The sequence below is a fragment of the Manis javanica genome, chromosome 13, assembly GCF_040802235.1.
Source record: "Manis javanica isolate MJ-LG chromosome 13, MJ_LKY, whole genome shotgun sequence".
Lineage (NCBI taxonomy): Eukaryota > Metazoa > Chordata > Mammalia > Pholidota > Manidae > Manis > Manis javanica.
In genome coordinates, this window is record NC_133168.1 from 42,567,361 (window position 1) to 42,594,483 (window position 27,123).

The 27,123-nt window shown below is 34.9% G+C and overlaps 1 protein-coding gene and 1 long non-coding RNA gene across 8 annotated transcripts in view; one reads left to right on the forward strand and one right to left on the reverse strand.

The window, feature by feature from the left end:
• The window catches only part of LOC118967474 (uncharacterized), a 50,933-nt gene extending 24,139 nt beyond the window's left edge, over positions 1 to 26,794 (reverse strand). For 3 of the 7 annotated variants that reach the window (XR_012124200.1, XR_005054546.2, XR_005054544.2), the window contains exons 1-4: positions 26,719 to 26,780; positions 12,532 to 12,607; positions 11,752 to 11,824; positions 2,384 to 2,488 (exon numbers count right to left, since the gene is read on the reverse strand). This is a non-coding gene — a long non-coding RNA (uncharacterized lncRNA). Of the gene's footprint in view, positions 1 to 2,383; positions 2,489 to 11,751; positions 11,825 to 12,531; positions 12,608 to 16,687; positions 16,785 to 26,718 lie in introns of those variants that run through there. The other 4 variants (XR_005054552.2, XR_005054545.2, XR_005054556.2 and 1 more) reach the window with 4 other exon arrangements.
• LOC108394188 (coiled-coil domain-containing protein 122-like) lies at positions 5,702 to 6,131 on the forward strand. Its single transcript, XM_017655572.2, has 2 exons — positions 5,702 to 6,010; positions 6,051 to 6,131. The coding sequence occupies exons 1-2, from the start codon at positions 5,702 to 5,704 to the stop codon at positions 6,129 to 6,131; spliced, it is 390 nt and encodes a 129-aa protein (XP_017511061.2).
• Positions 26,795 to 27,123: the final 329 nt, after the last annotated feature.

Here is a 27,123-nt window from a genome sequence, read left to right on the forward strand (position 1 = left end):
GTAGCTCTGTGGCTGCATGTGTCAGCCCAAGTTACTGCAACCCCAGCACACATATCTTTCTATCACTGATGTAAGCTTTGTTGATAATGTTCTGCAAGTTGGATTTATTGCAAAGAGATCACTCTTCTTTTGGTCTTTAATCCTTTCTTTAAAAAAAAAAAGTCAAAGGTTAAAGTCTCAGTGAAATGATGTGCAATTGCATAGAAAAAGTCTTACTTACTATCTGTGATTTCCAATCTTCCTTATGGCTACAGAAAAAAAAAATGCCTTTTCTTTCATCTTTGGTCTCACAAAACATTATTTTCAAAGGGAAAAGTACCTTAAGGTCTATCCTTTCCAGAAGTTTTTTAACTGTGTTCCCCACACACACACTTTACAGCTCCAGAGAAGTAGCTTAAGAGTATGCCTGACATGGGGAGGGGCAAGAGGCTAAGCAGATGGGACCACAATCTTCCCACCGTGCCTTCAAATGAAGCTGCTTTCCTTTCAACTCTTAATATGTTAGGGTTCAGTTTGAGATTTCATTTTTAAAATGAGTCTTCTAATTTAAAAAGCAGTGATCTAGTTCAAACCAGATGAGGGTATTAAGGGCTCAAAAGAGCATGACAGAGCTAATTGGTGGTAAAGCTAAGATGCAATTCTAGTCTTTTGACATCTGGTCCATAATTTTTATATCTAAGCTACAGCAATAATATAAGATGTGACCACCCTACCACATACAGTTAAAATGACATAGCTATATGGATGTGACTGTAGGAAATTCAACATCAACTTAGAATTTCTCTTTAATTTCCATTTGATTTATAGTTAAGAATAGTCTAAATATTTTAATTTCTATATCCAGCAATTAAGATGTTAGTATTTTTCCACTTAAGAAAAAGCAACTTTTTTAATTAAAAAGGAAACTATGCCTGCTTTAAAAAATGAAAATAAAAATAATTTACCAAAAGGAAAGTATGATGTGGCAGAATGCACAGGAATCTAAGTTAGGAAATAGGATTTCAAATTATTTATCTGCCACTAGAGAAATAGCTGTGTTCCTTTTCTTTATCAGTCATGTCATCCTGACAGGCTTCAAGTTTCTTAGTTTTTAACGTGGTTAGACTGTGTGACTTATATAAGCTTTCTTCTAGATTTAAATCTAGGTTTCTCTCTTCTAGGTGAATTCTGTTTATCTGTGTTCATTTTATTCACGTGAATATGTTTATAATTTATGTGTGCATGCATAAGCATATGCCTAAAATCAAAGGAATTTTCAAGCTTTTCACTTTATGCTTCTCTTCATGATTTTTCCCACTTTTAAAAATAAACTGCATTTATATAAATGTATTAAATAAATGCTACTATATAAATGTATTAAATAAATTCACCCTTTTAGGTGTACAATTACAGTCCTGTGAGTTTATGAACATATACAGTTACAGAAATACTACCAAAATCAAGATATATAATAGTTGTATGCCAAAAAATTCACACCAGTCAAAAATTATTGCTGTTCAGTCACCCTCACACCATTCCTATCTCCAGCAACTATTGCTGTTTTCCATCGTAGTCTCACCTTTGTTTCTTCAAGTATTTTTAAAAACTTACTTTCTTAGTTTGCTCTATAGCTCTGAAAGGTAAATAGTATATTTTGCCTGCTCTGATAATTGCCTTATATCTTATTTAATCTAACAACATCTCTATGATACAGCCACCAATGTACTCATTTTATATGTGAGGAAACTGAGACTCATAATGAGATGTAACTTTCCTTGTTACGCAGCTAGGAAACAATGGAGGCCAACTCCCTAATAGGCCTGATTCAGCCTACCTCCAGACTTCTTTTATGTGAGAGAAAAATAACCTTTAACTGTTTGAGCCTCTGCAATTTTGAGTTTTCTGTTATATGAAACCAAATCTGACTTCATTTCCTTTGGATCCTCCTTTGTGAAGCATCCTCTTCTCTGGACACGTGCTACTTCTCTCTATAGAGGTCTTTACCAGACCCAGGAAGACATCATAGTTTAATTCATGGTGTTACATCTTTATAGCCCTGAATTGTGGCCATGGGTTAAGCTGCATGCTCAAATTCACAGCTTTTAAATCTTCATCTATCAGAATCTATGTCTATGTTTCCACTAGTTCCAAACCAGAAGAGGGCAGGGATGATATGTATTGGAGCTCCTAAACCGCAACATTTATTTTCATTTCTAATTAGCCAGATGATTGCCCATTCTCCAGTTCAATTTGTGTTACATCAATATTTTTATTAAATGCCTGGTCTGGATTTTAGCATACACATTAAATGTATGTTTTCTGCCACACTCACATTCACAGAAGTGGGTTTGCCTTAGCAAAGGCAATCTGATTCTCAAGTAGGACAAATCTACTTCACACTCACAGATGCAAGATCCATAGGCCAAGATTCCCTCCATTTTAATCTTCTCAGAGTATCATGTCTCACGGAACACAGCTTCCTGAACCAGCTTCCTTAAGCTTAAGGCTACTGACAAGAAAAATAATGTCTATTAGATGAAAGAAAGCTAGCATGGCCTATAAATACAAAAAGATACTTATGTGGGATAAAAATAAAGTCTGTATTTTGAAACATTGCACCTCCACATGTGCATTTATATTAATCTGTTGAAAGTTCATATTTACTTCACATTGCAATCTGCATATTTTTATACAAGATACAAGAAGAATATTATTAGAACATCAGACTATTACATAAACAGTACAAAAGCCAGTTACTTGAGTGAAAGGGTTAAAAATAAATAAGGGAATTTGTTGTTTTTTAGTGTTGTGAGCACCAAGTTAAGGAAGAGAACATAATGTTATCTGCTATTATTAGATTATGACATAAGCAATCTTGTGGAATAGAAAGGAAGTCATATCATGTACATCTCTAAGGGAAGAAATTTTTCTTTACTCTCAGTATAAGAAGAATTGTGCTTTTTCTGACCAGTGGCTTTGTTTTTAGCTTATGAACTTTCTAACAGTTGGACCTGATTATGTTTTCCTTTTTTTAATTTGTGACTGCTAAAATTTAGGGATTTATTTTATTTATGTACCCTTTCCAGGAAGCAAATATAAATTCATGACTTATGTTTTATGTTCTAACATCATTTCCAGAGGCCATCTTTTCTTCCTACTCTTATTTCCTTTTTGCTTAATTTAAATCATTCATCTTTTCAAATGTAGATATTCCTGTACTATTTCTTAAATCACTTCTGGAACAACACAGATTCTACATTAATTGACTAGTCAGCTATGCTATCATTGGTATTTTTAGTTACCCACTTAAGACACCTAAAGTAATACAGGAATTAAAATAGACTATGAATGATAATTATATCATCTTAACTCAAGAGTTGTTTGTAGAGTCCTTGGCTATCAGTACTATAAATTCTATTTAACTCATAGGAAAATAAAAGCATGAGAAATCAAATAAATTTAATGGTTCAAAAATCAGAAACCTGATATTAAAGCACTATACTGACTCCAAATTCAGATTAACATGTCAGTCGTTCATCAACAGAATGAAATTTAATCAATTTTATTATTTTAAAAGTGTTGATATATTTAAATATAACCATACCAATGTGTTTGGGTTGGTTCAATTAATTTTTAATAACTTTTTTTTCAGCCTCATTGGGAAACAATTGGCATACATTACTACTAAGTTTAAGGCATACAGTTTGATGGTTTGTTACATATATTGTGAAATGATTGCCACATTGTTTTAGCTAACATCCATCTTCTCATTTAGAAACAAGTAAAATAAGAGAAAGAAAAAAAGGAAAAAAGTTTTCCTTCTGATGAGAACTCTTAGGATTTACTCTCTTACCTTTCCCGTATATTATACATCAGCAGCATTAGCTATAGTCATCAAGCATATCTAGTACTTATTTATCTTATAACTGGAGGTTTGTGCCTTTGATCACCTTCCCCCAATTTCCTGCCCCTTTATCTCTGCCTCTGGTAACCACAAGTCAGATTATCTTTTTCTATGGCATTTCTATGAGCTTTGGGCTCTTTAGGTTCCACATATAAATGAGATCATATAATATTTGTCTTTCTCTGTGTGACTTATTTCACTTAGCATAATGCCTTCAAGGCCCATCCACATTATTGCAAGTGGGAGGATTTCCTCATTTTTTATGACTGAATAATATTCCATCATGTATATATCCACGTGTATATATTCTTACTTTTTGATCCATTCTTCCATCAATGGACACTTAGGTATTTCCATGTCTTGGCATTGCAAATCATGCAGCTATGATCATGGGGGTTCAGAAAATACCATTTTGAGTTAGTGTTTTTGTTTCCTTTTGATATATTCCCAGAAGTGGAATTACCACATTATATGGTAGTTCTATTTTTAATTTTTGGGGATCCTCCATCTGTTTTCCATAGTGGCTGTATCAGTTTACAATTCCACCAAAGTACGCAAGGGTTCCCTTTTCTCCACACCCAAGCCAGCACTTTTTATGTCTTCTCTTTTTGATGATAGCTAGTTTATCAGGTGTGAGGTAATATCTCACTGTGGTTTTTATTTGCATTTCCCTGATGACTAGTGATGTTGAGTACCTTTACATGTACCTTTTGGCCTTTAATATATACTCTTTGGAGAAATGTCTATTCATGGTTCTTGGCCTGTTTTTAAATTGGGTTGTTTGTCTTTTTTGCTATTGAGTTATATGAGTTTTATATACTTTAGACATTAACCCCTTTTCAGATATGTGGTTTACAAATATTTTTTTTCCATTCTGTAGGCTATTTCTTTGCTTTGTTAATGGTTTCTTTTTCTGAAACAATCTTTTTAGTTTGATGTTGTTTGTGCTGTATGTATCATATGCAAAAATTCATTACCAAGACCATGTCAAGTATTTTTATTCTTATGCTTTCTTCTAGAAGTTTTCATGGTTTCAGAACTTCCATTTGTCTTTAATCCATTTTGAGTTAATTTCTATGGGAGGTATAAGATACGGTCAAATTTCATTCTTACGTGTGAATATACAATTATCCCAGAACCATTTATCGAAGAGACCGTCTTTTCTACATTAATTATTCTTGGCTCTAGTTCAATTTATGTTACAAATGAACTCAAATTAAGAGAAAAATACATCTACTATAATATTCGTGTGGATGTATGAACCACTCTAACAATATTTTACATAAATAAACAGCCCGCCAAACCCGAGCTCAGTGACCCCGTCGGGGCAGAACAGGAACCAGAGCTGCCGAAGGGCCCTGTGACAGTAGCCAGAGGGTCAGCAATCGCGAAGCCGGGTGTCGGGCAGGCCCCGGAGGGAGCAGGGCAGCAGGCAGGCTGGCGGGTGGCCCCAGAGGGGCATGGGGCAATGCCGGCTGGCTGGCAGGAGACGGCGGACCCTTCTGCAAGTGGAAGCCTTTCCTCAGGAGTAAAGGTAAAGCAAAAAGGGGAAAAGAAGCACAGAAGAATGTCATTCAATAAAGAAAGGAAGAGTCATAGAGTTCCTGAAGAAGAATGAACTTCATGAGCTTGAAAAACAAAGCATCTGTTTCTGCAGAAACTAAAAAAAGAAAAATGCAAATTTATCAACAAGATGCTGCCATAGAAAATATCAAGCTTCAGTGTGGAAACCTGGAAACTCAAATCAAATCTTTACATACAGAAAATGTAAAGCTTAAATTTGACATAGAAGCAGCCCAAGAAGACTTAGAGGAACACATGCTAAGATATAATGAATATTATGCAAAAATGAAAGTACATAAAGATAGTTTGGGGGAGATAGAAAGCAAATGGTCATTCATGACTGAACTCCATGAAAAACAAGATCTTGTTAAAAAACTAATGACAATGAAAGAGGAACTTACACAAGATTCCCAAAATACAGAAGGAAACCAGATAAAACAAGTACAGGAAGACATTACAAAGCTAAAGGATCAAATTATAACTGTAAAAGAATCTATCATTGAAAGAACTTGTTTTCTTGAAGAAGAAAAAAATACCCATGAAAAATTAAGAAAAGAAATAGAGATCAAGATTTATTATAAAACTAAAAATAGTAGGACAAAACATACAACATAAGAGATATGGTGCAATTCTTAAGCATTTGCACTGTCAGGTGAACAAACTTCAGTCAAACAGAAGACAATAGCAATGGAACATTGAAAAACTGGAAAAAACTGCAGCTGAACTAAGAAAATGCATTGGAATGAAAGATTAATATGGCCATAAAGCAATATAGAGCACAGACTGCCTGCAAAATTATGGGACATAAGGATTAGCAAATCCTTTGGATTCTGAAGAACCAGCATTCACTGTCAGTGGTCTGTCTTAATGAAAGATACATTTTCTTCTTTTTTTAATCAGTCATCTGTTTCAAAGTGCCTTCCAACCTTACAACTGATAGCAATAGATAGACAATAGTTATGTTTACAGAAGAATCATGGAAGACTCTGTGAATATTTTGTGTGTAAGATATACTGTACTCATGAATGCCTGCTTATAAACATAAGGCATTCACTATCATATGAAGTAAAAATTTAGAAGAAGGAAAACACTTGAATTTACAATGATTTTAAAATTAAGATATTTTAAGTAGTTGTTCCAAACTTTTTGTTACAACTTACTTTTTTACTACTGCCTTCATAATAGTCATAAATATTGGCATTTACAATAATATTGTTATATGTTCAATGCTTCAGATATTTTACTCAGTTATCTCCTTTATGTATAAGGTAGCAATCATTTTTTATTAGGTAACATTTTTAAAGTACATAAAAACTTTTATTCATTTTTCTATCTGTAAATCTCTTTATTAATATTCTGTAACTAAGCTTAAAGTATAACATTGTGTAAGGCAAATATTCCATCTCTTAAAAGAATACTAATCAATATAGGGTATAAATAAATAAATAAATAAATAATGCTTAATGCTGATACAGTTTTCACTGATAGTGCATAAGGAAAGAGAAAAGAAAACATTTTTTCTTTTTAGAATCATTTACCTTTGTTAGGCCCCTAGGCAATTTTGCTCTAAAGCTTTCTGTCTTATAAAAATATGTTCAATATCATTAGACTGAATCAGTTTACCTGAGGAAGTTCCAATTTATACCTCTTCTATCTCAATTACATGTTAGTTGTTTTAAGTGCCTCCTATCACTTTCAAAAGTGTCCTGATTTGAATGATGAATTATACGGTCACCCTAAATATGATGGATTTCAGTAGTTCCCAAGACTGGTGGAGAGCATAAGGCCATTACTCCAAAAATGATCATGATTCTGTCTCCAGGAGACATATCAGTGATGCAAAATGAAAGAGGATCACTCTCTGACTACTATGGCTAAACGTTTTCATAAATTGTTCATTCAATTATCTAGGCTTACAGCCTATTTAGGGATTTCTGTAGAAAGTATATGAAAGTAATTCCAGTAAGAGCTAGCACGTATTAACTCTCTACTTCTAAGTGTGCCAGAACACTTTAATGCTAAACACTTTAATTATCTCATTTACACAGTATTATAGATATTATTACTACTACCACCTCCATTTTACAGATGGGAAAATTGAAGCTTACAGAGGATAAGCAATCTCCCCAAGGTTACACATCTACTAAGTGGCAGGGCCAGAATTCAAACCTAAAATTGGCACTTGGGCTAGAGGTCTCTCCAACTAGCTAGCTATACTCATGCCATGAATGCTTAAGTTCTCCTCATGAATGGTATCGTAACATCCAGGAAAGCCCTGCTTCCCTGTCCCCAGCACTCCCTCATAACACCTATCATTAACCCCAAAAATTCTATCCTGTGAGGGCCATTTCCTCTGGCTCATGTGTGGTAGACATTCTGGGGTTGCCATACGTTGGTTTTTCTTCTCTTTACCTATTAGAAAAATTTCCAATTTAATTTACAGATTCAGGTGGTTCTGATAAAACTGTCTTTACCTACTGGCCCAAGAATGGAGCCTATGATCTAAAATCAGCTATGTTCATTCTTTCCTCTGGCCATAATGATTGACCCAGATAGGCAAGTGGCAAGACTTGAAAACATCAATATTTGCAGACATAGATTCATTTTACTGCTGGGCATAAAGAAGAACAAGTATATAGTAATGGGGGCTACCTAGGAGATTCTGCCCTTGAATAATTTAAGTAGACTCTGTCTGGTTTCTCCAAGTTAATCCAGCATTAGTGGATTCTTCATGCCCAGAAAGACCTCTCTGATAAATCTGTAGGTTTTGCCAGACTCTATCATTAAATGGAAGCAATAATAATATTGATCTAACAATATTAAAACAATAATGTTCAATGACTTTTGACAATGTTTTGATAAAGGTATCATTATTATAATTATTATACAGATGAGGAGATCAAGGCTTAGAGAGGTTAAGTGACTTTTCCAAGGCCAAACATTTACTAAGAGGATTAAGTTGCTATCCCAGATTTGCTGGATTCCAAAGACAATGCCCTTATCTAGCTATGCTACAATAACACCTCCGGCTTAGTCCAACCCATGTTTTGTTAGAGCTCCACCCTCTGAGTGCTGGACTGCTGCTCTCTCACTGTCCAGTTCAGCACCTCCCTTCCCTCCATTATGAGATCATGCCAACTCCAGTTTCTAATATTTCTATTCTTCTCTGCCAAACAAAAATTAACTTTTTTTTCTCACTACCTACCTTGAGATTTGTAACAACAGGTGATAATAGGTAAATAGATAAATTAATCATTGAGGATAGGTTGATATTTAACATGCATCTTCTTGGGGAAAATACTATTCTAACCATTTGAAACAGATGTCACAAGTTGGTAATCAAGGGGCATTATAATACTATAAACATGTCAGTGGGGTCGGAGACAGGGAGTCCACAGTAGGGTAATATTCTTGGTCAATTGCATGCTGACATCTACAAAAACTACTGCATCAGCCTCTCAATCCACTTTTATGTAAGTCAGATCCGGCTACTGTCCTTCCATCATTAACTATATGTAAGAGAACTGCTTGAGTAGAATAACAGAGACAAAATCTTCAGTGTATTCCCCCAAAAGGGATAAAAAGAGCTATATGTTTGCATCAGCCTAAACAAATTCCTCACCTGTCTGCCCTCACTTCATTAACCCACATACCTGCAGAAGACAAACAGCTGTACAATACTTTACAGGTTTGCTGACTTTGTGAGAAAGTAAGCAGGACTAAGTGAAGAAAGTCTTTAAACATTTGGAACGAATGGTCAATAAAATCTCAAGTTCTACCATATCAAATAATGTTGCAAATCATTTTTAGATTTCACCTGCTTTGCAAAAATTTTATTCAGACCATAATATTTTTAATGTCTTGTCTTTTTATCTCAAAAAACATTTTTATCCCTCAGAGGCAACCTCTCCGCTCTGTCACTGCTTCCAAATTACTAAGCCAAGAGACCATACCTTATAGCTCTAAGAACACAGATTCCCAGACAAGTGGAAGAAAGGCAAATTTTATTTCATTTATTTTAGTGCCATGGTAAAGTCACTTTTGGCCTACAGCCTGATTTTTCACTGGCTTTTTAATGAGATTTTCAGCTCTGCTTATTTCTGCTAGAGCTTATTTTCATGAGAATGCCATTCTTCATATCTTTTTGTCTGCAAGCCACTTCTGCAGAGCCTGGAGAAGCCCTTCTGCACTACCTAGAAGGGAGGTTGTTGAATCGCTCCAAAAGAGTAGTCAGGGGCCATCAATCGGAAGGCTGATGTCCAAATCAGATTTTTGGCAAAGAGTGGCAGAAAATCTGATTGTACATCTCAAAACCGGCATGTTATGCTATTCAGAAACTGTTCAATTTTTCTGTATAATTTGACACTTTTCTCAGTCAAGACATCTTCCAAAAACCCACCGTGAAGGGCATGTCCTCTCACACAGTCTAATGGATGGGGCTTGTGATATAGCTGGGTTCTCACTACATAGGACTTTTTTCATTTCTGCATTATCAGGGTGGTTGGTCCAGAAGTTAGCATCTCTCAAAAGTTAGTAAAATTTATAGTCTTTAGACAGGTACCAAATAAATAATTAAACAGCTTGTGATACCATTTATCAAATTCTTTGCCTACCTGCCCTAAGGTGTTCAGATACCTTTTACCTAAGAAATATCTTCCTCCTTTAATAACCAGTAGTGCCTTCAGTTCTTACTTAGGCTTGTTCCCTGACCATAGCCAAAGAGAGATGTTTTTAGGGTAAATGACATTTAAACTATCATCAAATCTTGTCAGTTCTGCCTCCTGTTTCTCTTATCTTTTTATTTCCAATCACCACCATCTTGTCAAAGCTAAAGGCTCTCTCACAGGTATTTCTACAGTATCATCATAACTGATACCTTTCCTCCCAATCATTCCATATTCCATCCACTTTTCAATCTGCAAATGGATATTTTAACTGTGTCGTCTTTCCTTCCCATTAAGACATTTGCTTAACCTTCCATTTTCCTTAGGATAAGATTGAATAAAATCTTAACATGGACTATAAAGCATAAGAGGACCACGGCTGCCTACTTCTTGACAATCATTTTTTTCTGTTTTCCCAACTCTGCTCCTCATACTCTCACCATGGTCTCTACTGCTTCCAGAACGTTGAAATGCTGATCTCTGCCAATGCTCCATTGTCCCCCACTCCACCTCCCAACATCCCTACCACATTGGCTCATCCTTCTAAGTGTTACATCACTCCAACATTTTATTGGCTCAATTCTATGCCTACAGCACTCTCAGCTTTAACTCTGCTCCCCAGGGGAGTCTTTCCATGACCTCCGGTTTCTGTGTCATAGCCCTGTGATACTCTGCACCCTGTTCTTCACCTTTCTTGATGCTCTAATGGTTGAAATGGTTTGTTGCATCTGTATTTCCCACTAGGTGGTAATTTCTGTGACATCAGGAACTTTGCACCATGCTTGACAACATGTATATCCATTGCTGAGCACACAAAAGAGCCCAATAAATATTTGTTGAATAGATTAATGAAAGTGATAGGACTCTGTTTTCTGCTCTCATAGCAAAAGTTTCCAAGAAGTATTTGCCAAATCCTAAGATAAGTGCCCACACATTTGTCACTGTTCCTAGAAACAGCTTTAATTTTTATTGTAAAAATATTGCTTCATATACAAAAGTAAAGAAAATAACTTTTCTCAGTCAAGTCATAACATTTCATTAGGAAATGAACTCCTGTATATCCATCAAGCCAATTCAATAATTACCACAATTTTGCCACATTTGCTTCAACTACCTTTTTCCTTTTATTCCCACATTGTATTATTTCTATTTTAATAATTCAGTATTCATCTATAAAAAATATATGAACTTCTTCTTCCATAATCACAATGCCATTTTCCCAACAAACAAAAATAGCAGTCAATATTTGATATTGTTTCTTTAAAGTTGATTTGTTTGAATCAGGATTGAAACAACACCCATATATTACATTTGGTTGTTACGTCTCTCTCATCCCTTTTAATCCAGAGTGGTTCCACCCCCAGGTTTTATTCATGCCTTTGACTTAACACAAAAACCAGGTCTGTTTTCCCATAGAATGTCCTACATACTAGACTCACCTGTTTGTGGTGACATTTAACTTGTCCTTCTGTCCTTGTAATTTGTTTTTTAAAATGAAATCTGCTTCAACAAAAATACTTACTTGTTATGGAGCTGTCCAAATATTCCAAAATAGTTCACATTATTTGTAATATATTTTAACTTTTCCCAAGTTATTTGTACATCCTCAAGGAGCCATTATTGTTTCTCTTTCAATCTTACCTATTTTAGTATTTGTTCAGGAAGAGGTGAGACTGATCCTTCAGAATGAACACATCATGGTCAAGCTAAAAGTCTAGGAGAGATGGAAACAGGAAAATAGGTAGGTGCTGACAGACTGCAATGGAGCAGATGTGAAAACTCAAACAGGGGCTATGGAGTCAGACAGTGCTGAGTCCTCTTTCTGTCTTTGACACTTACTAACTGTGATCCCAGACAAAGTACCTAACCTGTTTGAGCACCAGTTCCCTTATCTCTAAACTACAAGTAGGGGTAATCCTACCTACAGTACAAGATCAGTGTGAGGATTAAGTGAAATAAGACATGTGATGTGCTTGTATGTTGCCCAGCATATAAAAACTAGTGTTTTTAAGGTATAGGAAACTTAAATGAGATTAAAAACTGGAGCATATCATGGACTAGTCTACTCTATTTCTGGTGCCTTCCCCTTGATCTGCTAAAACATTCCAAAGATGCAGCTATTTTCATTACAAAATGTCCTATATTACCCCACATCAGAAGTTTATATTACCAAGACAAGCCAGACTGGAATAAAATATTCACAGAAGAAATATCTGATAAAGGACTGTTATTAAAAATATACAGAAAAAGAACTCTTGAATGCACCAATAAGAAAATGAACAACAAAATTAAAAATGAGCAAAAGACCTGAATAGACACCTTGCAAAGATATATACATGGCAAATAAGCATATGAAGAGGTGCCCAACATAACATTTCATTAGGAAATTGAAAATTAAAACAATGAAATTCTACCACATACCTCTTAGGATGATGAAAAATCCAAACTGACAGCAGCAAATGCTGGTGAAAACATGGAGCAACATTTTCATTCATTGCTGGAGGGAGCACATAATAGTGCATCAACTTGGGGAGACAGTTTTGCAATTTCTTACAAAACTGAACATACTCTTACCATAATATCTATCAACTAGGCTTTTGGTATTAATCCAAATGAGCTGAAAACTTAGGTCCACAAAACTTAGGTCCACACAAAACCTTCACTTAAATATTTATAGCTGCTTTATTCATTATTGACAAAACATGGAAGCAAACAGGATGTTCTTCAGTAAGTGAATGGCTAAATAACCTTTAGTATGCTCAGATACTGGAATATATTCAGGACTAAAAAGAAATTAGTGATCAAGCCATGAAAAGATGTAGATAAACCTTAAACACCTGTTACTAAGTGAAAAAAGGCAATCTGAAGAGACTACATACTGCCTGATTCTGAATACATGGCATTCTGTGAAGGATAAAACTGTGAAGACAGTGAAAAGATCAGTGGTTGCCAGGAGTTAGGAGAGGGGGAAGGAGAAGAAGGTGGAGCATAGAGGATTTTAAGGTAGTGAAATTATTCTGTGTGATACTGTAATGGTGGATACATGTTGCTTGCCAGTGGGTTTCAGCCTCAGGCAAGTTCACTCTTGATTCGGTGAGACTGAAAACTGACAATGGAACTTTCTTGGGTGAAAGGGTTTATACCCAACTTTATTGTCATGGTGGCAAGTCAAGCGCTAAGATTCTGTCCACTCAGAGCGAATCTGCATGCCGCAAGCTGGTCTCTGTCTCTGGGCCTCTCTACCCCTTCAGCTGTCTCAGTCTCTGTCCTTGGCGCTGCCACCACTCCAACCTCTGCTCTCCTGCAGGCTTGCAGCCCAGAACACTGGGCAGAGCTCTTTTATAGAGTCAATAAAAGGTATTGCCTACATGTGTCCAGTGAGCAAGCCGACCAAGGTCAGTTGAGAATCCTGGCCATAGGAACTTTTATTTTCTCTACATTTGTCAAAACCCATAGCATGCATAATATAAAGAGGGAACCCTAATGTAACCTATAGACCTTTGATGATTATGTCGCAATGTAGGTTCATCAGTCATAACAAATGTACCCCCCTGGTGTGGCATATTGCTAGTGAGGGATGCTGTGCTTGTGTGGGGACAGGGGACATACAAGAAATCTTTGTACTTTCCACTCAATTTCACTTTGAACCTAGAACTGTTCTAAAAAATAAAGTAAAAAAACTGTTTGTTGTCATCATTGCCTCCTGACAATTTCAACAGTTTATACACTAATAATTTTTCTTCCTATTTTTAAATTCTTTCAATTTATTACCATTTGGCAACTATTTACTTGTGTGTGTATGTGTGTGTTTTCTTATTATTGCATCCTTCTTCTAGACTATACACTCCATGAGAACAGAGACTTCTGCCTAACTGTGAATAGTGCCTGACTCATACTAAGTAAGTGTTTATGAATATTGTTAATAAATAAATTGTCCTTGTTTCTTTTAGCTAAGGTAAATAGTTTTTAAAATATCACAGGAAGATCTTTGATATGGTTAGACTTTGATTAATTTAATGATCTAGTTGCCCAAAATATGTTTCCTATCTAGAACTGTGCATGAAAACATTATTTATCCAAAATAATTTATCCATTATTTATCCAACATTATTTATCCAAAATTCAATGCTTATTACTGAGTGTCATAATCCAACTTGGGACAGTGACTCAAGGGTTCCTCCTAAGGGTTTCTTTCTATAAATATACACTCTAAATAACTCACACCAAGCTTTTAAAGACTGTATCTTTTCCGCTTGGCAAGAAGGACCTAAGTAATTTAAAAAAAGTGATTTGAGTGAAGGAAAAACTATAACAAAAGTGGCAAGAAAGAATGGGGGAAAAAATCACTATTTTAAATTTTTTCCTGGTGTTCTCTCTCTTACACAATGCCAGATGGACAGATTTAGGAAAAGACACTGAAAATCTGGACAGTACAAAACCAATGAGAAGCTGTTCTGCTTTTAAAGATTTCCACAGATGTCACTTCCATGTCTCCTCAGTTAGATATTTTCTTTTTTTTAATTCTGGTCATAATTTTCCATCAAATGTATGAAACAGCCACCTTTCCCTAAATCTCAAATCACTTGTCTTCTGAGCAGCAAACTTTATTGTGAGCTCATAATGAATTTGAATAATGTCAAGCTACATAAAACCATTTCCAAAAGAAACCTGGAAATAGAGGAGTGATCAGTTTTTCTGGTTCATATTCAGCAAGCGAGGGTTTTCCAAATGGGTAATGGAATGGACTTTTCACCTGCATATTTGGTTTTAACTCAGCTCTTTATTCAGCTACCAGGAAAATAATTTTATAAGCTTTTACAGGAATTTAAGGATTTGTTCCATGCTCAATGACTTTTCATCATATTTTTAAAGTATCTGGGAATTAAGAACTGGATGCCTACAGATTAGCTTTTCTCAAACAATATTCAAGACAGATCTTTGACTTGATTTTCTCCTGTACCTTGACTGTTAAACAATTTCTGATGCTAACTCTCAATACACAAAACAAAATTAGCAGCAAGTGTGCAATCAGAGGAAAATGAAACAAAATTGCTTCCAGCAGCACCTTCAGATGAATGCTTCTCAACCTAATGAACTTTTTTATCCACCTGGAGAATTTTGGCATACACCATAATATTCAGAATTTACTTGGATCTGGGGATAGTGTGGCCACAAAATTACTTTTGTGTTGCTGTAATCCAAATGAAATAGCTATTAACCTTAAATTATTATAGAAAAAATCTTACTGTGATTATGAAAATAACTACTAAAATCCCACATTCTCAGACATTTACTATTATGACAGATTTTCTAAATTATATTTAGTTTATATGTAATTCACATACAGTAGAAAAATTATGAAGTTTAGGGTGGAGAAAACTTATTTTAAGTTCCAGACCCAATTCCTACTAGTATGGCCAAGTTATTTGACCTCTTTAAGCCTCAATTTCCTTATAAAATAGGAATATTAACACTACATCATAAAATCATTTTATCATTAAGATAAAGTACTACAAATGCCTCAAAAGCTTGTACCACATAATAGGTGCTCAATAATTAATGAGGGAGGTGGTAGCTATTGGGTACAAGTCAAGGGTTGTATTCATTGTGCAAACCATTGCTACTTCTTCCAAGATTTGTATAAACTGACTATAAAATGGTGCTACAGGTCTAGATATGGCCACCATAATGGTGGGACATCCTGAGTCACTATATTAAGACCTGACTCAATGTCTTCTTGAGGATCTGGATGAAGTCACTTCATCATGTCAACATGAAATTGACCTTTATCAGCTTTGCTCCAATTCATCCCAACTGATGGAAAAGAAAAAAATAACTGCTTACTACTGAGTGTCATAATTCAACTTGGGACAGTGACTCAATGAAAGTCAGGTGATCCACAGTTTCATTTAACTTTGTATATTTATTCTAAGAAATTCAAAGCTCTATACCTTATGCCTTTGGTTCTGATGATTAGCTGAATAAATAATCTTAAAATATTACATCCCCAGCCCCTTGGAGGTAGGCTGAACTTATTTGCTTCCAAAGAATAAAATACAAAAAAGAAGGGAAAGTACTAGGAAAACACTGCCTCTGGCAGGTGATCAGTGCTAACCTCTACAGCAATAAGTCGTGTTGATAGCATGTGCCACCTGATCTAATCTGATGAGAACGGCACTTCAGTTCTGTTATTCCCCCAAAATCACAATACCAGTCTAAGCATGAAAAAAATACTAAACAAACCAAAATTAAGGCACATTCTACAAAATCCTTGACTAGTATCTGACAAAATGTGAAGGTCATGAAAATTCAGGAGATTGCACATCCTACAGGAGACGAGAGGGACAACTAGTGAATTGCCCATATTCACACTGTTAATAGGAGGAGTATCTAACTGAAGAGCCCTAACAAGTAGGCGCTGTATTACACGGTCCTCCTGTAAGCCAAGAAGGGTTAAAGGCCCCTTGCTCTCATGGATGAGAATGATTTCTAGCAGCAATGTTAAGAAGAAAAAAGAAAAGAAAAATTAAACAAAGCCAAGAAGGCAATGACAAACCTTAGTAAATAATTCACTCACTTTTTAAAGATGTGTAATTTACATTCTGTGAATTACCTAAGCCATGGAAATATCTGGCCTTATCAATACCTCTGTGCTGTTTTTGATTGCTGTTCTTCTAAAAAAAAAGTAAAGTTGTTTAAAACAATCTAAAAGCCACAAAGAAAATCTGTTTCAATTTTGTGGCCTGTGTCAGTTTAATCTTGGTAATTTAAATGGCAAGCCTCAATTAGAACTCAGAGTTCTGGACTTCTTGTTCACTACTCCCACCCTTGGGAATTTCCAATATTCATAAGACAGACCAGGACTGGGAAACAGCAAACAGTAGTGCAAGCATAACTAAAGAATATGCATGCATTTTGGAAGCCTTATCAAAAGAGGAGAATGTTCTTTTCTTTCACCAACTTAGGGGAATCTAGCAAACTGTCTGCCAACTTACATGTTTTCACCAAAATTATTTCCTGCCATTGGATTTAACAGCATCTCTCATCAATGAAACTGCTGGGCATGCTTACAAGGTTGTGAAATCAAGACACACCCCTGTTGCTAAAGTTCACAATCAAAAGAACAAATATAAATACCAAGTTTCATCACATGGGACTGGCAAACTCAGGGAAGACCTAAGACTTACCCATTATGAAACCTAAATGAAGGGTTTGTTTCAGTGGAAGAAGAGATGGCAAAGGGATGGTTATTGTTATTTGAGCATCAAAGATCTGGGGCCATTAAAAACATAGATTTCTTCTCTGTATGATAACTATTGTTAGCCACTTGGGTTCATTCTTTTGCAAAGTGCATTCTGTCTTTGGGAAGAAAAACACAGAATTCTTCAGTTTGCTCAATGAGTCACAGCACATGCATAGGAGAGCCCATAATCATGTTATCATTACAGATAATACAGAGCTTTGGAAATAACGAGTTTCCTGACACAGCTCTGTGAAAGTGACACTCAGTTTCGCTATGTCATGTTCGCATATCCAAAATGACCTGGCCAAGTCATTTCCCATGCTGTGTTTCTGTCCCTTTCAAAATACAGGAAGTACCACTGTTAGAGAAAGAGTGACTCTTCAATCCCCTTAGTAAGTTTAAGAGGTAACAACTCTGCTGGCAGCAATGAGTTCTTCACTGTGGTCGTCACATCAGCTTAAAAGTGGAATCCATGCAGACTGAATGACCTGTTTCATTACTGCATCCAAATGACAGTGTTTGCAAAGTTCTTCACGGAACTTACCTTACAATAAAAATCCAACAAATTTTGGCTATTATTTGATTATTGTTAGTTTTTCATGGTCCCTGCTCTTACATTAACACTCGAAAGAATTCATGAAATCATACAGGCAATTAGATCTTCAGAAGTTAATAATAAAGGGAGAAAAGAATCTAAGCCGATTTCACAACCTCTCTTCCTGACTCCTTTTAGAATTTAACATCCCTATTAGGAAATTCCTCAATTATTCTAACCTAGCTACCTCATACTGCAAAGTTTATTTTCTCATGTTCTGGCTTCAGTGGAGATAGAGAACAGATGGTCACTATCCCTTGCATAATAATAATTTTTTCAATGTTTTATGGCTTCAGAGACTTAGTAAATCTTTCTTTATTTTCTTCAACAAATAAGTCTTGTTCATTGAACACCATCAGTAGCACTATGTTTGCATACAGTAGATGAGTGTTAAATATCACAGAAAAATATACCCATTGTTAGTAGTGTGCACAGCCTCAAATCTAACTATTTAAGCAGGTATCTTTACACATTGTATGTCAGCAGGGTAACAAGTGATTTCTTTGAAGACGTCTTTGAAGAAACTTCTAGGAACTAAATACAAAATGAAATTGATTAAGAAAATTCTTAAGTAACCACAGTAGAATAACTTCTGCAAAAAAAAATGAAAATCATTGGGACATGTTTTACCAAATTTTTAAATTCCGGTTCAATTTGAGAGGAATTTGCATAGTTTTGGATTAATTTATCTAGGCTAACATAAACTTCAGAACGAATTATAGAGGTTAATATTCATGAAACAAAGCAAAATTCTGCATAAAAAAATGACATGCACAAAAAAGAACTCATGGGACTACATCAAACTAAAAAGGCTTGTACGGCAAAGGACATCATCAACAAAACAAAAAGGCATCCTACAGTATGGGAGAATATATTTGGAAATGACATATCCAACAAGGGGTTAACATGCAAAATATATAAAGAACTTACACACCTCAACACCCAAAATGCAAATAACCCGATTAACAAATGGGCAGAGGATACAAAGAGACAGTTCTCCAAAGAAGAAATTCAGATGGCCAACAGACACATGAAAAGATGCTCTACATCAGTAATCACCGGGGAAATGCAAATTAAAACCACAATGAGATACCACCTCACACCAGTTAAGATGACCAGAATCAAAAAGTCTAAGAACAACAAATGCTGGTGAGGATGCAGAGAAAGGGGAATCCTCCTACACTGCTGGTGGGAATGTAAGCTAGTTCAGCCATTGTGGAAAGCAATATGGAGGTTCCTCAAAAAACTAAAAATAGAAATAACATTTGACCCCAGAATCCCACTCCTTGGAATATACCCAAAGAATACAACTTCTCAGATTCAAAAAGAGATATGCTCATCGCAGCACTTTTTGCAATAGCCAAGAAATGGAAGCAACCTAAGTGTCCATCAGTAGATGAATGGATAAAGAAGATGTGGTACATATATACAATGGAATACTATTCAACCATAAGAAAGAAACAAATCCTACCATTTGCAACAACATGGATGTAGCTGGAGGATATTATGCTCAGTGAAATAAGCCAGGTGGAGAAAGACAAATGCCAAATGATTTCCCTTATTTGTGGAGTTTAACAACGAAACAAAACTGAAGGAACAAAACAGCAGCAGACTCACAGACTGCAAGAAGGAACCAGTGGTTACCAAAGGGGAGGGGTGTGGGAGGGCGGGTGGGGAGGAGGAAGAAGGGGACTGAGAGGTATTATGTTTAGTACACATGGTGTGGGGGATCACGGGGAGAACAGTGTATCACAGAGAAGGGACATAGTGGATCTCTGGCAACTTGCTGAACTGATGGACAGTGTCTGCATTGGGATATGGGTGGGGACTTGATAATATGGGTAAATGGAGTAACCACATTGTTTTTTCATGTGAAACATTCATAAGAGTGTATATCAATCATACATTCATAAAAAAGTAAATAAAATAACATGCACGATGAAAGAAGTTTTGATAAGACTGAAGAGAAAAACAGACATCTTAGCTGACAAGACTTGAAAATACATACAGGATGAAGTAGATAAAAAGAGAATTTTTATTTAAAAAGTATGTCAAAGACATGGACAGTTAGTGCATTTTTGCATATATTTTAGGAGTGAAAGAAAGATTTCTTGCATCAAAATGACAGTTCGTTTCTCTATATCTTCCAGGATTGAATGTGTCCTTTCAGTTGTCATTTTATGTTTCTTTTTCAGCATTTTTTGTTTTTTTTCCCACTAAATTTGTTGTTGAGAGCCTCTCTTTTTTTCTCTCTCTTAAACATTTCCAGCAACTTTTGAGTTTTAAAAACTATTCTATTGCTAAAATCAAACTCTATCACTGTAAATCAATCCCTTATACTTAAAATTGATCCGAATTAAATGTCAAAGGTATGAAGAGCTTTTTGTCTCCCTTGGGGTCTAGGATAAAGTATCGATGCTTTACAAGTCTGAACTCTGATCCATTTTCACAAGAGGTGGGCAAAACCAATACACAGAACTGAATATCACATATTTTCCTGACTTACTTTTCTACCAATTTATATTCACCCGAATCTAACATGCTTTTTCCTAGGAAATATTCTCTTAGTTTTTAGACTATGCATTTCCAGGATAATTTAATCCACTTGCATGATTCTGTTAAGGATCATCTTACAAAGTAACTTAAAAATCAAACTTAATTCATTTAAATGGAAGTTAAATTCATTTCTAAAAATATATCTATCTTCTCTCATTTAAAGTCAGATATGTCTATTTGATAAATATGAGAGATTTATTAAGAACTTATAGCCAACATATCCATGTTTTTGCTAACGGAATATGCCAACTTTTTTCTAATTCCTGCGTATTTTGTGCTTTGAGTTGTCATATAACCGTACTATGTAAAAGTAGAGCCTCCATTCAACAGTAGAAATAAGTAAACTATGTATATGTCAAAATCTTATGTTATTTTAGATTAATAATTAAAAATAAACTCTGAAGAAGTTTCCTCTTAAATTCCATATTCTATTATACCATTCTTTTGAATGTTTTCATGACACATAATACTCTAACATAAAACCCGCGGTTATAATTTTTAAAGTAACCTTGTAAAATTTGTTGTTTAACCTCCTTCTCCCCTGGAAGAACCCAAATTCTATGAGTGTGGGAACCATGTCATTTTCATTGACAAGTACATTGCTACATAAAATAGGCACTCAAATATTTATTGTATGAAAGAATTATTTTATGAAATTCAAGTCTCTGGTATTCAATTAAAATTGGGAATAATCTCTTATGGCTCCAAGAAATGGCCTTCAGAAAATTTCATTAATGGCACTAGAAACAAAATCCTTTGAACCATTAATACTATTTCAGCTATATTACTGAACATGATATCAGTAAAGACAGAGAAATTAAAGATACTTTTTTCTGGTTCATTAAACACCTCTATACATGACAGAAACTGTACTGATAGTCTTTTTTACTTTAAACAATTAAAAAATGATTGGACAAAGATTGGACAAGATTAAGAAGAAATACCAATTAAATGTAGTACTGATTTTTTTTTAAATGTATTAGTGGAATAACTGGTAAAGTTCTAACAGAATCTATAATTTGGTTAACAGTATTGTCTCCATGTTAATTTCCTAGTTCTAATAATTGTATTATGGTTATGTAAAGGTCACCTAATGTTATGGGGATCAATTGAGGAATATATGATAACTATCTTATTTTTACAACTTTTCCATAGTGTTAACTTAATTCAAAATAAAAAGTAAAAAAAAAGAAAAGGTTGGGTGACAGTTCTGTCATAGAATAGAGTTACTCCATTAATCATCTGACTATAAAATGATTTTGTGGTGCTAATCAAATTCCTGGAGATAGTTATATAAAGAAACTTCTCCACTAAATTAACAAATAGCAGATGTTGCTCTTGCCATTACATGTTAGAATTGTAAAGGCATTCTACTCTATAAATTGTGCATCAATTTACAAATTGTGCATCATTGTATCCATGACAGTGTAAAACTAATTACAGGGTAAATCCCTGGGGCTCATTAGCTTTCTTCTTCCATTTAGGACCAATTACATAAAGAGAATGAGCTCCCATCTGTAAGAATTTTCGGCTCATCTCATCTCTCATTTGGTCTTAGTAAACACAAACATTTACTTGGACTTGTCAACTTTTGAACAAGGTGTCCTGCTTCCAAAAATATTTATTTGGATTCTGGCCCACTGACAAAAAAAAAAAAAAAAGATGTCAGAAACCAGCCTGAATAATACAGTTAAGCCAAAACTTATCTGTCAGTTAGATGGCAACACACAGAGGGTCAGATCCACGAAATGGTTTTCTCTGTTTCTTTAAACTCAAAAAGTGCTGCAAAAGTTCCAAATGTCTGGGATACTGGAGACCTAATGTCCTAATTCTATTAAATCTTGTTAATGAGCCATCCTTTCTCATCAATTCCACTTAATCCAAAGAGGGATATTGAACAAAAAGTTACCTCAGTTATAGCAGTTTTAGTACTTTGTAATGTAACATAAAAATAAGAAGCATCCAAGATGTTTAAGTAAATTTGTTTGAAGGGCAATAAGATTATGGATGACTTTTTCCTTGGCATCTCTAATAAGACCTTCAAAAGCAATGAAACCCAAACCATCAGTGGCTTTGATTGGTTTAATACACAGTAAAAGGCTTCACTTGCCTCTCCACTGAATGATTTGACAAAATAAAACTCTTGATTTGAACCATATTACACGGCCTATTAGGCAGAAAATGTCAAGAGCAGAAGGCAATCATCAGATGCGGGATCTGTGAAGCAAGTTTACTAGAACTGTTAGTAAATTTACTGGATCATTGCTTTTAGAATTCTACTTAAATCATGCAGGTCACTGTATTTAGAAAAAATGTATAACTGCCTAAATGCGATGTCAAAGAATAACAGAATGCTCCCTGATATTATTTTTATTGAGAATGCCCTGCCTTTGGTTCAGCTTTTTCTTTCAGATTCAGACAAATGTGATTCAATCTTTATTTAAAGGGCATGGGATAGCTTTTCAAAGCCAATAAAAGAAAATTGCTTTTGGAAAGCCAAAGAGTGAATACACCTCAGGATACTTGCATACCTTAGCACACAGCCACCACAGATCATCATCTTACATCTAACTTCAGTCTTCTCTCCAGCCAAAAGTGCTTATGAAGAGCAAATACACAAGAATAGAAAGTTGCTGCCATCTACAGGCTTTAGGGAATTTTAGCCTAAATATTTAAATTTTTTTCTGATATAAAAGGACAAAGAACTCCTACAGTAAACAGATTTGATGTATTAGCCAACATTCTCCAAAAAAAGAATAGATGAGAGAGCTCCCTGTTCATTAGAACCTTCCAGATGATATCTGAAATTTCTTCGTATTTGTTGGACTTTATCTTTTAAACCAAAATACACTTAATAAAAAAATAAATGACAAGTATTTAAAATCTAGAATACTTTTAGCAAATTAGCTTTCATATATCAAATAATATATAAATAATAAATATCTCAATCTATAGTTTCATAGCTGTCTTAATGTCATCTAGTTAACTTTTTACTGTTATAACCATTTAACTAGTAATTTAAAAATTACTACTAAATAAGCAGTGTGGCAAAATAATTAACAGGATCTGATTCAGAGGTCTTATCTTCAAATTATGGCTGTACAGTTTCTCAGTAATATGATACTGGACAAGTAACTTGACATTTCCGTGACTCAGTTTCTTCACCATTAAAGTGGAGAGAATACATATTCCATAAAGGTATTGTGAAACATAAATTAAAAATACATTAAGGACACTAGTAGTCACTGGCATTTGGCTCATTAAACATTAGCCTTATCATAATAAATGTTATGTAAAAGTATATCCTGGTAAATAAAAAATAAAAAAATGTCATAGTAAAAGCCACACATGCAAAAATAAGGAATTGGATTCATTATCTTATTTCCCTTCTATGCAAATCTGTGTAGTATATATTACACACACACACACACACACACACACACACACACACACACACACACACACACAAAGGCAGTATGTGCATTCTCATATGTCAACCTAATAGGTAAAGCCAAGTATCATCCCAGCAGTTTTCAAACCTGACTGACCACTGGAATCTCCTTGGGAGCTGTTAATAATTATGGATGTCCCAACTTCATTCTCAGGAATTCTGATCAAATTGGCTTTTTTTTTCAAAGCTCCCAAAATGATTCTAATGTATAGCCAAAGTTGGCAATGCTATATATTCATTTGTACATTTTTATTATATAACATAATTAAAATTAAAATACAGATGAATTATTTCAGCTATGCTCATGAGTTAAAAATTTCTTGATATTCAACAACTGTATTATACTTTTTATCATTCCCTGTATATTCCCTTTCAATTACATCTATGTTGAAAACATTTACTTATAAAATAAACGATTTTCTTCTCTGTCAGTTGACATTGCAAGAGGATAGAAAAAAAACATGTTTATTTTAATTTACTAGGAACACCACCAGAGAGAAATCTATAATTAAAATAAAGCTGATCATTAATGGTTGAGTCATTTTAGCTTGACAATTTGTTGTTTAAAGAATTGAAATTTCTGTAAACCTGATTGTTAACTAAATTACTCTGGCCAAAATAAGTATTAGCAAGTTTTCCCTGGATACATCTCTACAGGCAAGGAAATAGAATAAAAAATGAACAAGTGGGACTCCATCAAACTAAAAAGCTTCTGTATAGCAAAGGACACCATCAGCAGAGCAAAAAGGCATCCTCCAGTATGGGAAAACATATTATTAAATGGCTCATCTGGTAAAGGGTTAATATCCAAAATATATAAAGAACTCACAGGCAAGCAAATAACATGATTAAAAAAATGGGTGAAGGATATGGACAGATAATTCTCCAAAGAAGAAACAATTCTATACCTTTTGAAACAATTCCACACATGCAAGATTCTGGCATTCTTCCCATACTCTCCTGATTGAAAATCATTGCTCTTGTCCAACTTTCCCATGCTACGGATTCATGCCCTTGGGAAGACTTTTTCAAACACTTATCTGGGTGATGAACCCGATACAATTTTTTCTTCATTGCTATTTTCAAAAATAACTATATAAATGAATAAAATGTGTTAAATATAATAAAAGATGGGAAAGTATCTGATAATTCAAAAAAGTGAAAGATATCTGAAGGCTTCTTGATAGAAGTAGTATTACACAGACTCAAAGAATGGATTGGATTCAGAAAAATTTAAATAGTTGAGAAAGATGTTTCAAATATAAAGAAATGATGAGCAAGCAGACAGAAAGTACATGAGGAATAGGTAACAGAGTCCAATTTGCCAGAAACAAAAAGTATGTAAGTACGTTTATGAAAAAATAATGTTGAAGGTAAATGAAGGAGGTTCTTGGAAAGCTAGCCAATTCTGTAACCAACGATGTTTGAGATGAATGGGTGTAATAAGACTAAAGCTCAGTTTTAAACAGAAAAATTTGGTAGCAATGTGTAAAATGGATTGGTATGCTAATGAGACACACCTGACAAGAGAACTATAAAAATGGCAGTGGAAATGGAGCAAATAGGAAGAATGAGAATAATATATTATACAAGTAGAATCCAAAAGTTTTCAGGAACAGGTGAGTTAAAAGATTCTAAAAGGCCCATGAGTTCATGAGGCTGGATGACTGTGAAGATGAAGAGTCATCAACAAAAATTTTAAACCCAAGAGAACAGCAGATATGGAAAGGCAGTCCGTAATTTCAGCTTGGAATGCTTATTTTGAAAAGTCAGAACAGTCAGGGGAATGTATCTAGCAGACATTTTTAAATGTTGCATCGAAATTCAAAAGCAAAAACTCAAAAGATACAAAAGTGTTATCTTATATTGATTACAGATTCTGTTCTAAAACTGGATAAAAGAGAATACCAAGGCAAAGAGTACAGAGTGAGAAGAATGAAGAATCAAAACAGGTCCTTGAGAAACATCTGCATGGAAGAGAGCAAGAGAAGGAATAGAAGAGAAAACGTCATCACAGAGGGCAGAAATGCGAGCAAGTTGTAATTAAATCATGGGTGGGAAGAGTTTCAAGAGAGTATATGGTGGACAGTATCAACTGTTATAAGTAGGTCAAATGTGTAAAACCTGAGGAAGTCGTTTGGATTTGCGAATAAATGACAGACATCCTTCAAAAAAAATTTGTGGTAAGAAGTCAGAAAAAATGGCTCCCCAAAGTTGTCCACATCCAAATCTCCTGAACCTGTAAAAGTTTACCTTACATGGCAAAAGGAACTTTGCAGATGTGATTAAATTTAAAAATTTGAAACGAAGGGTTATCTTGGCTTGTCTTAAATATAATCACATGTCTTTACAAATGAAAGAGGGAGGCAGGAGAGTGAAAGAAGTAAACTAAGTTTGGAGTAATACAATTGCTGGCCACGGTGCCACGAGAAAGGAAAGCAAGTGGCCGCTAGAAACTGAAAAATCAGGGAAACCTATCCTCCCTCCCCTAAAACCTCCAGGAAACCAGCCCTCCTAATATCGTGATTTTAGTCCCATGAGACCATTTCATACTTTTGACCTCCAGAACTATAAGATAATAAATATGTGTTATTGTAAGCCACCAAATTTATAGTAATTTGCTACAGCAGAAATAAGAACCTAAAACATTCAGTTAAGCCATTAAACTAGTTGTGGTTAAACTAGTTGCTACATTTTACATCAACCCTTGAGCTATAGAGTTAAGAAACCTGAGATTAAATCCCAACAGTACAAGTCACTTACCTTTTCCATGCTTCAGTTTTCTTGTCTATAAAGTAAAAATGACAATAGTACCTACTTCACACTGTTGTTGACAATATTAAATGAGAGGAGACATAAAATATTTGGATTAGTACTAGCACGAGGCAAGAGCTCAATAAAAGTTAATCATTAATACGTCATATGATGAAGGATTAAGCAGTGCCCTAGACAGTGAAGCAGAAAGGCATAGAAACCTAGAGAAAGCTAAGACTCCTGGAAGCTCGGTGATTTCTGGTCACAAGACTGCTTTGAACTGACCGAAGCCATATTACCAGTTGTGCTGACCTCTAAGCCAGTGGCATTTTTGCACTTTATCACATTATTTGTGGCAAAGACTGTGACTGTCCTCTTCACTTTAGCAATAGAACCACTGCATTTTTTCCTAGC